Here is an 18529-nt window from a genome sequence, read left to right on the forward strand (position 1 = left end):
TTGGCCCAATTAGCTGAAGTTTCATGGGAATAGTTTTAAAAAGGTAGAAAAAAAAGATAAAACTACTGTTTAACTAAGTAACAAATTAGAACGTTACCAACACTACTAAAGTATTAGTTGTATTAGTTCTAAGTAGTTATCGATGGAGGAATTCAGCCAGAGTACGCTGCCATGTTCGTTTAATTGACTGTAAATGAACAAAGTCAGTGTGGATAATGGTCTCCCTTCCCCGCATGAAATAGTGGAGTAATCCAACAGTAAGTTTCTTGGCATCCTCTGCAGTCACTAGCTCATCTTATGCAACCCATTGCTTTCTTTGAAGCTGATAGTATTGTATGTTTGTAGCAAAGGGAACCATCTTGCGTGGCACGATTTAAAAAAAGGTCTGTTTCATTGGCATTGTAGATATCATCTGCACAAACTTTATGAAGCAAGTCTGGGAGCTTTTGTAGATTTCCATGTTTCTGTACTTACAGCATCAGCACTATCTTGGCATGTTCTTTCTTGAATTTAATGTGGTACCTACATTTCCAGTGAGACAATCAACCATCTTTTATTTTAAATTCTTCCTGACCCAGCTTCTGAGAAAGCTCCTTTGATGGTTTTTAACGTTGACCCTCTAATACACACACCTTGCCCAGTTACAATAGAAAACCATTAATTGTGTATCCTTAACTTCATGCTTTCATTTTTGGAATGTCCCATTGCCCCTCGCTTAATACCCATTCTTCTCGCAGTTTATAATGCTGATGTGTCAAACCTACATTAGCAAATTTTCGCACTTTAGTTATCTCTCCCAGCTGACAATGACTGGTGTTAGGCTTTTAATTTGATCTTGTAGGGAGATTTTTTTCAGCTAGCCTGAATGCTCGAAACCACAGTGAGCAAAAGAGTTCTGAATTGTTTTACTGCTAATTTCTTGCCAACTATCAGCGATAAAAATCACTGTTATTTGAACAGAAACAAAAACAACTGATGCTATTTAAAGTATTCACTCTAAGCACGGTGTAGTGTTGAACGGCCACACAAATAAACGTGACTGATGCTAGTTAGAAACTCTTTGGTAACAGTCTCCTATCCCAATTAAGTGGCACAGAGTACTAAATAAATGACAGGAATCCCAGCTATCTCCTCAATTAGTTTTTGTTCTCCAAGAGTTGTCTCAAATAAGTGGCTGTCCTGATTAATCAATGGCTCAATTAATCAGAATCCACTGTATATTTTTCCCTTCCTTTATGAAACAACGTATTTCCTCAACATTAAAAAAAAAGCTGTTTAAACAGTTTACGGTTGAAGGAAAAAAAGCCATACTTGTTTCTTGCCAGTCTCAGCAATATTTCTACAATTCACTGCAGAATTAAAAACAAAAGATTATTGCATTATTCCAAGTTGATCATGATTATGAGAAAGTATGAATTAATTGTGCTTCAATATATCTGTTTTTGTTTTAAAAACAGTCCAGTTTGGCACATTTGCATGACACAGTATCTACGCATGCACAAGTGGAGCTATGTTTTTATATACTTAAAATTTCTATCATTGTGACTCAGCTTTCCATTTCTCAAAAGCACAAGTTTAAAATCAATTATTTTAACTATCAGGTGCCTAGCATTGACTGAGATTAGAGTAGAAAATTGTGGTGGATATAAAGAGAGAGGTTCTGTGTACTTTCCTTGGATGGGCAGACACTCAACTTACTATTAGGAATGGTCAAAGGTGATAGCAACTAACCCAAGTGTCTGATCAGTGAAGGTCTGGAAGAAAAGATGCATACTTAAGATTTCTAATTCAAAAGGAACCACGTGCAAGCGTGTAGTGAAAAGTCACACAAATTCATGAGAATTTCTTGTATGTAGGAGCTCTTATTGTCAAATTCATACCATCTTTATTTTAATTTCATAAACTGAACCATTTAACACTATAAGAAAACAAACTAGATTACACTACATTTAGCGAAGAATTGAAAATATCTCCTATCTAAACTATGTTAATATTTAACATTAACATAAATATACCAGGATTAAGGAATTTACTGAACTCAGCCATTTCTAATCCTTCTTTACTGAAATCAGAATGACATTGTTGACACATTACACAATCTAGAAGGCAATGCAGTTACCCAAATAGCACAGAGGGGAAATTGCCTTTGAACTCTGGAATAACATTCAAATTTTGTTACGATCTAATTGAATGAAAATATCTTGCTACAGGAGTCCTTTGTAGTTTCAATCTAGTTCCTAAAGGCAAATGGACCCTGAGCAAATATATAAAGAAATAACATTGGCAACTGTATTTTTAAAAAGCTGCTCTGGCAAATAGAGAACAAAAATATATTTACATGCCAATTTTTTTTTTTGTTTTTTAAACACACACACAGTTAGAAAAATAGGAATTTATCTACTTATAACCTAGTTGTTTTCCATCTAACTTGCAATTCATTGTTGCCAACCAAGAGTTGCTGATAATTGCACATATTCTATTCACTCAACTTGTGTAATTACAGTGGTGATCGAAAGTTTGTGAACCCTGTACAATTTTCTCAGTGTCTGCATAAATATGACCTAAAATGTGATCAGAATTTCACTCAAGTCCTAAAACTGGATAAAGAGGACCCAATTAAATAAATAAAACAAAAACATTATACTTGTTCATTTATTAATTTATTAAGAAAAAATATCCAATATTACATGTGTTTGTTGGAAAAAGTATGTGAACATCTGGGGTAATGCCTTCTACAAAAACTACTACCCATTGTGCTTTCCCCTATCTTTCCCCTTACTGGTTTTTCACCTGGCACCTACCAGCCTTCTCCTTCCCACCCTCCCCCCACACCTTTTATAGGACCCCTGCCCCCTCCCTCTTCAGTCCTGATGAAGGGTCTCAGCCCGAAACATTGATTGCTCGTTTCCACAGATGTTGCCCGACCTGCTGAGTTCCTCCAGCGTGTTGTGTGTGTTGCTTTGACCCCAGCATCTGCAGAGTATTTTGTGTCTACTATTTGGACTCAGGTGTTCTAATCCATAAGATTGGAGGTGTGGGTTGTCTGCAAATGCAGGGAGCTTAGGAGTGGGCATCCTGTAAAGATAACATCAAGAGCACAACGTGCAATGCTGAAGAAAGTGTAAAAGAACCTAAGACTGGCAGAAATCTCTAGAACTTACTTAAGTTTCTGTTCATGTGTCCACTCTAGGAAAAACACTGAACAAGAAGGGTGTTCATGGAAGGACACCATGGTGGAAACTGCGCCAAATCATATCTGCACGTCTCAAGTTTGTAAAAGACCACCCGGATGTTCTACAAAGCTTCTTGAACAATGCTCTGTGGGCAGATGAGACGATTGCTAAGCCTGGAGGGAGAAGGCACTGCACACCTACACCAAACCTTCATTGAAACTGTGATGCATGGTGCAAGGAGCATCATGGTTTGGGGATCTTTGCTGCCTTGCGGCCTGGACAGTTTGCAATCATTGAGGGAACAATGAATTCAAAGTTGTATCAAGACATTTTACTGGAGAATGTCAGGGTGGCGATCCGTCACCTGAAGCTTCATAGAAGTTCAGAATCAGATTTATTATCACTGGCATGTGACATGAAATTTATTAACTTAGCAGCAGCAGTTCAATGTTCAACATAACATAGAAGAGAAAAAAAATAAAAATACTAATAAATAAATCAATTACAGTAGACATACATTGATTTTAAAAACATGCAAAAAAAACAGAAATACTGTATACTAAAAAAGTGAGGTAGTGTCCAAGGGTTCAATGTCCATTTAGGAATCAGATGGCAGAGGAAGAAGTTGTTCCTGAATCGCTGAGTGTGTGCCTTCAGGCTTCTGTACCTCCTACCTGATGGTAACAGCGAGAAAAGGGCATGCCCTGGGTGCTGGAGATCCTTAATAATGGACGCTACCTTTCTGAGACACCGCTCCCTAAAGATGTCCCGGGTACTTTGTAGGCTGGTACCCAAGATGAAGCTGACTAGATTTACAACCCTCTGCAGCTTCTTTCGCTCCTGTGCAATAGGTCCTCCCCCCATACCAGACAGTGATGCAGCCTGTCAGAATGCTCTCCACAGTACATCTATAGAAGTTTTTGAGTGTATTTGTTGACATACCAAATCTCTTCAAACTCCTAATGAAGTATAGCTGCTGTCTTGCCTTTTTTTCATAACTACATTGGTATGTTGGAACCAAGTTACTTGACACCCAGGAATTTGAAACTGCTGATAATGCAACAAGACAATAATCCAAAAGACAAGAGTAAATCAATAACAGAATGGTTTAAAAAGAAAAAAATTTATGTTTTGGAATAGCCAAGTCAAAGTCCTGACCTTAATCCTATAGAAATATTCTGGAGTGACCTGAAGCAAGCAGTTCATATAAAGAAGCCTAGCAACATCCCAGAATTGAAGCAGTTTTGTAAGGAGGAACGTCCTAAAATTTCTCTAAGTCGATGTGCAGGACTGATCAACAGTTATCAGAAATGTTTGACTGAAGTTATTGCTGTACAAGGGGGTCACACCAGTAACTGAAAGCAAAGGTTCACATACTTTTTCCAACAAATACATATAATATTGAATCATTTTCCTCAATAAATAAATGAACAAAGATAATGTTTACTGTGTTATTTATTTAATTGGGTTCTCTTTATCTAGTTTTAGGACACATGAAGGTCTGATCACATTTTAGGTCATATTTATGCAGACACAGAGAAAACTCTACAGGGTTCACAAACTTTCTAGCACCACTGTAAAACTAAATGGCTCTCCAAAGGACAAACTCAAATGCAATTCAAAATGTTAGAATTCTCTCTAGTCAATGTCACGATCACTTTTCATGTCATTATTATGTGATGTAATTAAGAGGCAAAATAATTAAAGAAAAGTAGATATGTACGTAACAAGATGCAGGATGGCTGGGAAATAAGAGAAGGAAATGAGACCAATGGGATAGATTGGATGGACGTGCATGACCTTGGTTAAATGAATGACTTTCTGCTTGTAAGAAATAAGCAGATGAACACGGATAAGTATAGGAGACATGGGTACATCAGTGCATAAAGAGAAAGCAATCTGGAGAATGATGCATCATAGACTTGAGGTTTTTTTTGAGCAACACAAAATGCTGGAGGAACTTAGTGAGTTTACCAGGTGCCCCAGATTTCCAGCATCTGAAGTCTCTCATGTATTTTTTGTTTGGAGTTGGCTCGAAGCGGATCAGATATATTTTAACTAGATTCAATGAAGTGTAGTATGTATCAGTAACTGGAAAGAGAAACCCAGGAACATCAAGTTATTGGCAGTGTAGGCTTTCAACTCTCCAGATCCTGATGGAATTCACCCTAGTGTCTTAAAAGCAAAAACTAGTGAAATAATTTGTGCATTGGCATTAATTTGCCAAAATTCCTTAGATACATTGTAATGGCAGATGTAGGATTAATAAAAGATCTTGTAGCTGATGATCCTTAGGGAGCAGAGAGTGACTGCCCAAATAAGATTGAAGGCAAACGATCCAAGTCCAAATGCTTAAATTTGGACACTACACAAGTATGAAGGAAGAGTTCTCTGAAGTAAACACAGAGAGAATATTACAAAAGGATAGGTTAGTAGATGAGCAATGAGCAAAGATGAGCTATGTTATAATGCTCAGCAGCAATTTATCCCAGTGAGAAAGATAAATCTTCTGCAGCAAAATATCTAGGAACGGAACAAAAGCTTGTGGTGGATTGGAGGAATAAAAATTATTCAGGAATCTTCTAAGAGAAACCAAAAAGCTAATAAGAAGGAAGAAAATTGTTTATGATAGTAAACTGACAGGTAACACAAATTGGATATACCAAATATTTAGAAAAATGGTAGCAAAAGCAATTGTAGCACTCCTGTAAAGTGAGTCTGGGGAACTAATAACAGGAAACAAAAAAATGATAGTTAAATTAAATTGATGCCAGACTGTGTGGTGAAGAGCACCGCAAATATCCTAAGGTTAACAGGAGGCAATAATATTCTAACAATTCAGAACAAGGCGGCTAAAGTATTGAAGATCTGTTAAAAGATAAAAAGATAAAAAGATAGTCAAATCACATAATCCAGTGGATCTACATCCAGTAGCTTTAAATGAAATGGCTGTAGAGATCATAGAGCATTTTGCTGAATTTTTTTTCCCCAAAACTCACCAAGTTGTGGGAAGGATATTTAAAGGAATATTCAGGAAGCATAGTTAAAACCACATGGATAAGGACCCAGAAAGAATAAATAGGGAAATTAATTATCTATTGTTGATATAATGCTGAAGTTTATATGCAATGAAGAAATAGTTGGTTATTTAAAAGATGACGAAGTCTTCAATCTGAAACTTAGCTCTGCTTCCTTTTCCACAGATGCTGAATGATCTGCTAAGTGTTTTCGCCATTTATATTTTCAGATTTCCAGCCCCTGCACTGATCTTAATATAGCAAATGAAAATCAAAAATGATTTGAAAACTGTTTTATCATGTGGGATACAGAGAACATTTTAAAACAGATATTTCAAATGCTCAATTTTTCTCCTTTTGAAATAGTTATTTATTAACTTTTAGTGTGGTTTTATTTGATCAACTAAACATTCCCAAGATATCAACACACAAACACGAGGAAATCTGCAGATGCTGGAATTTCAAGATATATCGTACTTCTAATGTTTTACATATTGAGAACAGAAATAAAACAAGCAGAGTCAATGGATAGACCGGAGAGATGGAAAATGATAAAATGCTAGCAAACTCAGTTAAGAGACAAAGCAATGGAAAGAAAGGCACTCCAGTGAGATAGGACCATTGATGATTCTTCAACCAGTGAGACTATGTCAGCCAGAGTGAATACAATGCATATAAAGCTTTATCAGGCTCATCAATATATCAGTGTCAGGGGAAATTCAAATACTAGGAATGAACATTACATTAAATTGTATTATTGCAAACCAAGAAGAAATCAGAAATCCTGCTGCATGGTCTCAGCCCAAAACATCTAATCACCAATTACCTTCTTTACCTTCCTATGGTGTAATAGTTTGATTACTTTTATTTTTCAGACTTAGGTTGGTTGCCTTTGCAGAAAGATTTAATGCTGTTTATTTTAAATAACAAATGTAGTGCTCTCCCAAACGACCAATGCTTGTCTCACCTAACCGCTCCATTCAATAATTTTCACATTTAACACTCTAACAAAAGGAATGCACTTCAGAAATGGACTTATCCCATGTATTAGCAAAAACACACTTTACAAACCTGTGCTGAGCTAAACAGTAGCATCATCTGTTTACTTCCTTGCCTCTACAACACATGACTTCTGAGTTCAAATTGCATCTCAATTCATTACGCTTTATACATGGGGCTCACTATTCCGAGCTTCGGTAATCCCTTTTCTAAATGCAAATACATGATCATTCCCTTCCCTTCACACAGGGTCACAATGAGTAAATATACATGCCTACATCAGAAATATTGCCATCTAAACCACTTCCTTGCAACTCACCACATACACCCTTTCTCCCTTCCAACCCTACTTGTCTTATAACCAGCCCGTGAAGAAAAACTCTCACTATTGTTACGTACCCCGTAACTGGGTTGCCAAACCAGCAGAAATGGACCACTTAGTTGGAGTCTGGATTACTGGAACTAAGAAAGTTTTATTAAAGAAATAAGTAACACAGTACTCTAATCGTAAGGATATAAATGCAACAGATTAGCAATGATAAAACACACATGTACACAGAACTAAGGTAATAGGAATCAAACAAGCTCTATCGCAGTCTAGGGGTAAAATGATCAGTCTCAAGTGACGCAGAGTTCAGTTCAGCTTAGTACAGTTCGCAGTAATCGCTGTTGTGCCGTTGGAGAGAGAGAGAGAGAGAGAGAAAGAGAGATATAATATGCAAATCTGATTCAGACAGACCTTTGTTCTTCGCAGTTAGCTTTTGGGCGAACCCTTTTAATGTCTTCTGAGGTCACCGACTGTGACCCCTCCGTTCCGAACACGACCGCTCTTCCGCGGTGAACCCGGCACCCAGGCAAGGGCGGACACACACACCAGGTTCCTGCCGATCGTACCTTTTCACCCTGTGCGTCTATGGTCGGTCCCGCGACGAGACCTCTAAACTCTCACCAACTTGTGGGGGCACACTGCTCTTCCAGGGTCTCGTTATCTCATGATCTCGTGGTGTCGTGCCTTAGTGGACCTGTTCCTTTTATCCCCCTGCTGGGGTATCGCCTGTCCATCAAACTTCAAACAGTTCAGGTTCAAAGCAACTGGTCTGTCAATACTCGGACTGGTGTCTCTTTTCGTTATCTCTCTCTCTTCTCTCATTAACATTTTGAACGTTTCTCCATTTGTCTCCCTTATCTCTCTCATCAGCATCAATCTTCTGATAACTTGGTTTGTCGTCACGCGATTCACTTGCAAGTCTACTTTCAATACATCATCCATCAATTTTTTTTTTAAGTCCTCCATTCACCAGGTTTCTGCAGTTCTGGATGACTTCAACAACATTGATCCTGCTACCTTTGAAGCTCCCATTAAAATAGCCTTTTTCTTACCCAGCCTGCTGCCTGAAACCAGATAATGCATACCTGAAAGGTATACTTTAAAGGATACTGAAAATGATGTACTTGAAACACATCACCTGGGCTCTACTTTCCTGTTCTCTGTAATGCAAAGATAACCCCTAGAAATACACAGAAAACTTAGCAGACCAGGCAGCATCTATGGAAAAGAGTAAACAGTTGACATTTCAGGCTGAGACCCTTTAGCAGGACTGGAAAAAAGAGCTGAGAAGTCAGAGTAAGAAGGTGGGGGAGGGGAGGAAGTAGTACAAGGTAGTAGGTGATAGAAACATAGAAACATAGAAAATAGGTGCAGGAGTAGGCCATTCGGCCCTTCGAGCCTGCACCGCCATTTATTATGATCATGGCTGATCATCCAACTCAGAACCCAGCCTTCCCTCCATACCCCCTGACCCCTGTAGCCACAAGGGCCATATCTAACTTCCTTTTAAACATAGCTAATGAACTGGCCTCAACAGTTTGCTGTGGCAGAGAATTCCACAGATTCACCACTCTCTGTGTGAAGAAGTTTTTCCTAACCTCGGTCCTAAAAGGCTTCCCCTCTATCCTCAAACTGTGACCCCTCGTTCTAGACCTCCCCAACATCGGGAACAATCTTCCCGCATCTAGCCTGTCCAATCCCTTTAGGATCTTATACGTTTCAATCAGATCCCCCCTCAATCTTCTAAATTCCAACGAGTACAAGCCCAGTTCATCCAGTCTTTCTTCATATGAAAGACCTGCCATCCCAGGAATCAATCTGGTGAACCTTCTTTGTACGCCCTCTATGGCAAAGATGTCTTTCCTCAGATTAGGGGACCAAAACTGCACACAATACTCCAGGTGTGGTCTCACCAAGGCCTTGTACAACTGCAGTAGTACCTCCCTGCTCCTGTACTCGAATCCTCTCGCTATAAATGCCAGCATACCATTCGCCTTTTTCACCGCCTGCTGTACCTGCATGCCCACTTTCAATGACTGGTGTATAATGACACCCAGGTCTCGTTGCACCTCCCCTTTTCCTAATCGGCCACCATTCAGATAATAATCTGTTTTCCTATTTTTGCCACCAAAGTGGATAACTTCACATTTATCCACATTAAATTGCATCTGCCATGAGTTTGCCCACTCACCCAACCTATCCAAGTCACCCTGCATCCTCTTAGCATCCTCCTCACTGCTAACACTGCCACCCAGCTTCGTGTCATCCGCAAACTTGGAGATGCTGCATTTAATTCCCTCATCCAAGTCATTAATATATATTGTAAACAACTGGGGTCCCAGCACTGAGCCTTGCGGTACCCCACTAGTCACCGCCTGCCATTCTGAAAAGGTCCCGTTTATTCCCACTCTTTGCTTCCTGTCTGCTAACCAATTCTCCACCCACACCAATACCTTACCCCCAATACCGTGTGCTTTAAGTTTGCACACTAATCTCCTGTGTGGGACCTTGTCAAAAGCCTTTTGAAAATCCAAATATACCACATCCACTGGTTCTCCCCTATCCACTCTGCTAGTTACATCCTCAAAAAATTCTATGAGATTCGTCAGACATGATTTTCCTTTCACAAATCCATGCTGACTTTGTCCGATCATTTCACCGCTTTCCAAATGTGCTGTTATCACATCCTTGATAACTGACTCCAGCAGTTTCCCCACCACCGACGTTAGGCTAACCGGCCTATAATTCCCCGGTTTCTCTCTCCCTCCTTTTTTAAAAAGTGGAGTTACATTAGCCACCCTCCAATCCTCAGGAACTAGTCCAGAATCTAACGAGTTTTGAAAAATTATCACTAATGCATCCACTATTTCTTGGGCCACTTCCTTAAGCACTCTGGGATGCAGACCATCTGGCCCTGGGGATTTATCTGCCTTCAATCCCTTCAATTTACCTAACACCACTTCCCTACTAACATGTATTTCGCTCAGTTCCTCCATCTCACTGGACCCTTTGTCCCTTACTATTTCTGGAAGATTATTTATGTCCTCCTTAGTGAAGACAGAACCAAAGTAATTATTCAATTGGTCTGCCATGTCCTTGCTCCCCATAATCAATTCACCTGTTTCTGTTTGCAGGGGACCTACATTTGTCTTTATCAGTCTTTTCCTTTTTACATATCTATAAAAGCTTTTACAGTCCGTTTTTATGTTCTCTGCCAGTTTTCTCTCATAATCTTTTTTCCCCTTCCTAATTAAGCCCTTTGTCCTCCTCTGCTGAACTCTGAATTTCTCCCAGTCCTCAGGTGAGCCACTTTCTCTGGCTAATTTGTATGCTACTTCTTTGGAATTGATACTATCCCTAATTTCTCTTGTCAGCCACGGGTGCACTACCTTCCTTGATTTATTCTTTTGCCAAACTGGGATGAACAATTGTTGTAGTTCATCCATGCATCCTTTAAATGCCTGCCATTGCATATCCACCGTCAATCCTTGAAGTGTCATTTGCCAGTCTATCTTAGCTAATTCACGTCTCATACCTTCAAAGTTACCCCTCTTTAAGTTCAGAACCTTTGTTTCTGAATTAACTACGTCACTCTCCATGTTAATGAAGAATTCCACCATATTATGGTCACTCTTACCCAAGGGGCCTCTCACGACAAGATCGCTGATTAACCCTTCCTCATTGCTCAAAACCCAGTCCAGAATAGCCTGCTCTCTAGTCGGTTCCTCGACATGTTGGTTCAAAAAACCATCCCGCATACATTCCAAGAAATCCTCTTCCTCAGCACCTTTACCAATTTGGTTCACCCAGTCTACATGTAGATTGAAGTCACCCATTATAACTGCTGTTCCTTTATTGCACACATTTCTAATTTCCTGTTTAATACCATCTCCGACCTCACTGCTACTGTTAGGTGGCCTGTACACAACTCCCACCAGCGTCTTCTGCCCCTTAGTGTTACGCAGCTCTACCCATATCGATTCCACATCTTCCCGGCTTATGTCCTTCCTTTCTATTGCGTTAATCTCTTTTTTAACCAGCAACGCCACCCCACCTCCCCTTCCTTCATGTCTATCCCTCCTGAATATTGAATATCCCTGAACGTTGAGCTCCCATCCCTGGTCACCCTGGAGCCATGTCTCTGTGATCCCAACTATATCATAATCATTAATAACAATCTGCACTTTCAATTCATCCACCTTATTACGAATGCTCCTTGCATTGACACATAAAGCCTTCAGGCGCTCTTTTACAACTCTCTTAGCCCTTTTTAATGCTTGCCCTGGATTTGTCGGCCTGCCACTTTTATTTTTCCCCTTTGTACTTTTTGCTTCTACGCTCACTTTACACCCCTCTGTCTCTCTGCACTGGTTCCCATCCCTCTGTTGTGAACTAACCTCCTCACACCTAGCCGCTTTAATTTGATTCCCACCCCCCAACCATTCTAGTTTAAAGTCACCTCAGTAGCCCCCGCTAATCTCCCTGCCAGGATATTGGTCCCCCTAGGATTTAAGTGTAACCCGTCCTTTTTGTACAGGTCACACCTGCGCCAAAAGAGGTCCCAATGATCCAAAAACTTGAATCCCTGCCCCCTGCTCCAATCCCTCAGCCACGCATTTATCCTCCACCTCATCGCATTCCTACTCTCACTGTCGCGTGGCACAGGCAGTAATCCCGAGATTACTAGGTGAAACTGGGAGAGGAGGATGAGTGAAGCAGAGAGCTGGGAAGTTAATTGTTGAAAGAGATAAAAGAGCTGGAGAATGTGGATTCTGAGAAGAAAAAAGGCCATGAAAGAAAGGGAAGGGGAGGACCACTGGAAGATGATGATGGGCAGGTAAGGAGATAAGGTGAGAGGCTATCGCATGCGCAGCTCTCCGGTGAAAATGATATCGTATCCGTTAAATAGGGGCCGTGGACAATTCTGATTTAATGGTGAATGGACATGAAAGCACAGAGGAACATCTGGAGAAATTTCTGAAACGCCCGTTCGCTGCTGTCGTTACTGTGTGGTCGTGAATCTTTCGGAGGGTAGACCTCAAAATCCCCGGCCTTGCCTGCTTTTGGCAACTGAGAAGGAGGTCGAATTGTTCACACAGAGATGGCGCTCAGTACTCGGTGTCGGAGAGCTGATCAGAGCTCCAAGTTTTCCGATGACTCAGAGTCGGATTGTGATCGGCATGGCAGGGAGAGTTTTTCTTCCTTCTCCCGTCTGCGTGACATGTGGGACATTTGAGAAACTTTGAACTTTACTGTGCTCACAGACTTCTTCATCAAGTTATAGTATTGTTACACTGTTTGTAACTATATGTTATAACTATGTGGTTTTGTCAATTTTTTCAGTCTTGGTTTGTCCTGTGTTTTGTAGTATCACACCGGAGGAAATAATGTACCATTTCTTAATGCATGCATTACTAAATGACAATAAAAGAGGACTACGTGTCTTCATAATCATAAAAAAAATGGAATACAAGGTGCTGCTCCTCAAACTATCATGGCAGTAAAGCAGGCCATGGACCAACATGTAAGAATGGGAATGGGAATGGGAAGTAGAACTGAAATGGGTGGAATCCAGGAGATCCTGCTTTTTCTGGCAGATGGAACATAGGTGCTTGGCAAAGCAATGTCACTGATGCACAGGAAGCCACACCAGGAGCACCAGACACAGTAGATGACCCAACAGACTCGTATGTGAAGTGTCACCCCAACTACAAGGACTATTTGGGGTCCTGAATGGCAGTGATGGAGGTGGTGTAGGGGCAGGTGTGGCACTTGTTCTGCTTGCAAGGATAAATATCATGAGGGAGATCAGTGAGGAGGGACATTGAACAAGGGCATCGCATGGGGGAGATCGCTGTGAAAAGCAGAAATTTGGAGGGGGAATGAGAGAGGGAAAGATGTGCTTGGTGGTGGGATCCTGTTGGAGATGGTATAAGTTACGGAGAATTATGTGGGGATGCAGAGGCTGGTGATGAAGTAGAAAGAGAGCATTGATAGTGAAGGATGCTGCCTGGCCTGCTGAGTTCCTCCAGCATTTTGTATGTTAACTTTGATTTCCAGTATCTGTAGATTTTTTCTTGCTTTATGAAGATAGCCCTTCGTTCATTTTCTCTACTGCAAGATTTCTTTCATATTCTGCTGACCTTATAACCTACTCCAACATCAATCTAACTCTTCCCTCCTAAACAGCCCTCTACTTTTCTATTTTCCATGAGTTTCTTAAATGTTCCTAATGTATCTGCTCCTACCACCATCCCTGGCAGTGAGTTCCACGCAATCACTACTGCCTGCGTAAAAAACGTACCTCTGACATTCTCCCATCACCTTAAATGACGACCCCTCGTATTAATCATATCCGCCCTGGGAAAATGTCTCTAACTATCTACTCGATCTAGGCCTCTTATAATCTTCTACACCTCTCTAAAGTCACCTCTCATCCTCCTTTTCTCGAAACAGAAAAGCCCTAGTTCGCTCAACCTATTTTCATACTTTAGCTAGACATGCTCTTTAATCCAGGCAGCACCCTGGTAGATTTCCTCTGCACCCTCTCAAGTTTTCTATCCTTCCTATAATAAGGCGAACTGAACTAGACAAAGTATTTCAAGTGTGGACTAACTAGAGGTTTTATAGAGCTGCAAAATTACCTCATGACTCTTAAACTCTATCCCCCTACTAATCAAGGCCAAAATGAAAACAACCCATTTGTTCCTAGTCCATTTTTGCTCAATAACTAATCCTCAGTCCAAACTAGTACAGTGAATTCCAGTTAATTGGGACACATCAAGACCAGTACATTTTGGCCCAATTTAGTGGCTGCCCCAATTAGACAAAGCTTCATGGAAATAGTTAAAAAGGTATTAAAAAAATAAATTGGTTAACTGAGTAACAAAGTGTGTTTAAATGAAATAAACAAATTAGAACAGTGCCAATGCTACTACAGTACTATAAAACTGTATATTAGTTCCTAATAGTTCCCCAAATCTTCACTTTCATTGTAACATTCAAGATGATTGTCAATACCTTCAAATACTTCATAGTTCCTAACCTGAAGTAGCAAAATAGTTTCATATTCACTCCCAGCTAGCTGTTTCTGGCATCTCCAAGCCTGAATGCTTGAAACTGCAAAGAGCGAAAGAGTTCTGAATTGTCTTACTGATTTTTTGCCAATTATCAGTGACAATATATCTCTACTTTTTGAACACAAATACAAACAACCGATCAACACACACAAAGCGCTAGAGGAGCTCAGCAGGCCAGGCAGCATCTATGGAGAAAAGTACAGCTGATGTTTCAGGCTGAAACCCTTTGGCAGGGCAACTGATACTATTTAAAAACCGTTCACTTTAAGTACTGTGTAGTCTCTAACGGCCATACAAGTACACACGACTGACGCTGGTTAGCAACTGTTCAGCAATAATCTCTTGTCCCAATTAAGTGGCATAGTGTCCCAAATCCCAGAAATCAAAGGGAATCCCAACTATTTTCTCAAATCGTTTTTGTTCTTTTAAGAGTTATTTCAAATAGGTGGCTGCCGTGATTAACCGATGCCCTATTAACTGGAATCGACTGTATTTTCCACATTTTGATGTGCTGCAATTTTCTTCATAAATCTCTTGTGTGGCATGTTTTCAGGACCTTCTGAAATTCTAAAAACACTATATCCCAACTAGTTTATTCCACATTTCCAAGTACCTGTCCCAATTTCATAATAATAAATCCCAGCTCTTTTCCCACTACTGATGTTAACCTAATTGATCGTCAGCTCACCAGTTACCACCTCCCTCCTTTGTTATAGAATGGGGTTATATTTGCTACCTTCATAAAGCAGAGTACACAGAACTCCCTGATGTCTCTCTGGTACAGCAATCTTGCTTTGAGGTCCTCAATTTTATTTTCCAGAGACTACATTCACCAGCAGGATAATCCAGTAGTGCAAGTCTCAGGCCTCTACATTTCAATCATACCTGTTGATCAGCACAGCTTACCCGCTTCCGTTTTCTTAAAAGGGAACTGACCCAAGTTTGCTGTCCAAGGTTCATCGAGCTTCATTATCAATAGATTTTTTAAACATCTTAAAATGATGCTTCTTACTGAAGTACCCACGGCCGTGACTGTGGAGCTCAGCTGTAGGAGTCCTCATCAGGAATATTTGATGATTCCCATCAGAGCTGCACACTAAGAGTCGCCACTTAATGGCGCCATGTTGTGGAGACCCTTCCCTAAATAAGGAGACCAATACTTGTCAGAGCGCTCCCAATGTGTTCCGACCAACCATTGCAGAACAAAATACTCTTAGACACAAGGTGCTGAAATCCAGAGCAAGACACACAAAATCCTGAAGGAACTCAGCAGGTCAGACAGCATCTTTGGAAAGGATTAAATAGTCGACATTTCAGGCCAGGACCTTTCATCAGGACAGAGGAAGAAGCCAGAAGCCAGAACACTTTTTAAAATTTTATTTTAAGATACAGCTTGGAACAGGTCTTTCCAGTTTAACAAGCTGCACCACCCAGCAACCAACCTATTTCACCCTAGCTGAAGTTTCATGGTTAAAAGGTGTAAAAAAAGTCAAACTACTGTTTAACTGAGTAACAATTTATGTGTTTAAATGAAATACAAATCAAATTAATACACTACCAATACCCTCTACAGTTCTAAAAAAATGGTATTAGTTCCTAATAGTTATCAATGGAAGAATTCATCTGCTGTGTTCTTTTCATTGATTAAATGAACAAAATCAGTGAACACACCAAGTACAGATAATGGACTGCCTTCTTAGAGTACTTCAGACTATTACATCCTCCAAATCTTCATTTTCATTTTACCAAGATGAATGATTAACTTGTTGAAATAGTGAACTCATTTCACTTTCATTCCTGGCTGTTTCTGGCATCTCCAAGCCTGAATGTCTGAAACCTTGGACAACAAATCCTGAGTTGCCTTACTGCTTATTTCTCATCAACTATTAGTGACAAAAATCACTGCTTTTTGAACACAAACACACACAACCAACACTATTTAAAACTGTTCGTTTTAAGCAGTATACTGCCTAACTGCCTTGCAAGTGCACGCGACTGCACTAGTTAAAACTATCCAGCAAGTCTCCTGTCCCAATTAAGCAGTATGTTGTCCCAAATAAACAAAGATCCCAGCTATTATCTCAATTAGTTTCTTTAAGAGTTGTCCCAAGTAAGTGCCTGCCCAGATTAGCCGATGACCCAATTAACCAGAATCCACTATATCAGTATTCCCTTTAAGACTTCTTGATAGCTGTGATTGGACCACTTTACATATTTTGAGTTGTGATAAAGGGTCCTGACCCAAAATGTTGACTGTTTATTCACCTCCATGAATGCTTCTTGACTTGCTGAGTTCTCCAGCACAAATTTATATAAATTGTTTAAATTGTAGTCATTAGTTTACAGCCCTTCCCTTTATTATCTACGATAGCTAACTCACACTACTTGTCTGTGATCTACCTCAATCAAATTTAAAACTCTGCTCTTAAATGAGGTCTATATACTGTTAACCAAGAGATGTGGAATAAATACATGTATAATATGGAATTAGGTCACAGCTGTGCAAGAAAGGCACACTCAAGGGTCTAAATTGGTCTACTTTTTTCAGCATTCCCTGACAACCAGCTTTTCTACCTCAATTGTTTAGTTAAATATAGTATTTCATGGGACTAAGCTTAATTTTTAATTGTAACTTCATACATTTATGCAAAAGCTCCATATAAAGTTTTTTGGGATAAAACATTCTTTAGATATTCGACGTGCATGAAGGTCACACCACAGTTAACAGTCCACAATATACCAACTCCCTCAAAATCTTCGTTAAAAAAATTTTTAAAAATTGTTTTCGGTGTTGCCCAATTTATTTTCAGAAATGATGACGAGTGACTGAATGTGTCTAGTGCACAGGCATCGCAACATCCACCCACAAAACAGGAACGAACCATACGAAATATTGCAATGCTGGATGTACTGATGGGCAGTAACGGGTTAAGAAACTAGATCAGGAAGTTAAAGCCGAAAGCAAGGAGCATGCGCAAAAGGGTCGAGGTTATTAAAAAACACCATATTAAAAAAAGCTAAATGAAGACACGATTTTTCAATGAGAATAAAATAATACAAGCATAGTCAACACCAAAATTGACACGTTTAGCTCCTGGAAAGACTAAACCTAATGAGAAATTCTTTGAACAAAATAAATCTCTTAGCACCAACACCTCCCTCGCCGCCGTGTATTATTACCGCGGATACTCTACCGCTATCACATTGACAAACGTCGTCTTCCCCGAATACTGCAATCCCACCAGTGTCAGCTCCATCTCCTCCTTCCAGAACAGGGACTTGAACCAGTCCAGCAGCTTGCTGAAGAGGGCCAACATCACCCCGGCTGTGTCTTGTGACTGGCAGAGGAGGGGAGCAGAGCTGAAGCCGCTAACCTAACGGCACCAAGCTGTCTGGGTCTGGGCTCCTCTCTAAGACGGGGCCTTCGTCTATCTTCGCCGCTGGATCCTTCCTTAATCTCGACGTTAACCAGGAGCGCGGCTGCCAGCCAAGCTGTAGGGGAATTAGTTAAAAAAAAGGAATGCCTTTCTCCTCCGCAGACACAGTAAACGTAGCTGGAGGCCCAGGATCCGAAAAGCACACCGCCCTAATTCCTTCTCCCAATCCCTGGCGCGCCCCCTACCTGAAGGAGTTACAGCGGCCCGTCGAGAACCAGAGCAAAACAATATCGCTGAAGCCGTGTTGGGACAAATCTCTTTCAGAATAGTTTTCAAAATGCACTGTAATTCCTTCCGAAGCCTCTCTACTTTCCTTCAACCAAGCCTTTGGAAAACTATTCTACCATCTGTATATCTCAGCATTAGATTATACAAAGTCAAGAGGACCAGTCAACTCAATAGATTGATGCCAATTTTGTTTGATTAAAAAGCCCTTACTTCATAAAAGGTTCTTTACAACAAAAACTGGTTATTTGGTTAATGGTTAAAGAGATAT

At 40.3% G+C, this 18529-nt stretch overlaps 1 protein-coding gene across 1 annotated transcript in view; it reads right to left on the reverse strand.

Annotated features, from left to right (window-relative positions):
- Positions 1-18214, reverse strand: part of LOC134355542 (ADP-ribosylation factor-like protein 8A) — a 61446-nt gene extending 43232 nt beyond the window's left edge. The window contains exon 1 of the mRNA XM_063065554.1: positions 17791-18214. Coding sequence (XP_062921624.1) covers positions 17791-17913 — 123 coding nt within the window. The 5' untranslated portion in view covers positions 17914-18214. The remainder of the gene's footprint in view (positions 1-17790) is intronic.
- Positions 18215-18529: the final 315 nt, after the last annotated feature.

This window comes from Mobula hypostoma, chromosome 13 (assembly GCF_963921235.1).
Source record: "Mobula hypostoma chromosome 13, sMobHyp1.1, whole genome shotgun sequence".
Lineage (NCBI taxonomy): Eukaryota > Metazoa > Chordata > Chondrichthyes > Myliobatiformes > Myliobatidae > Mobula > Mobula hypostoma.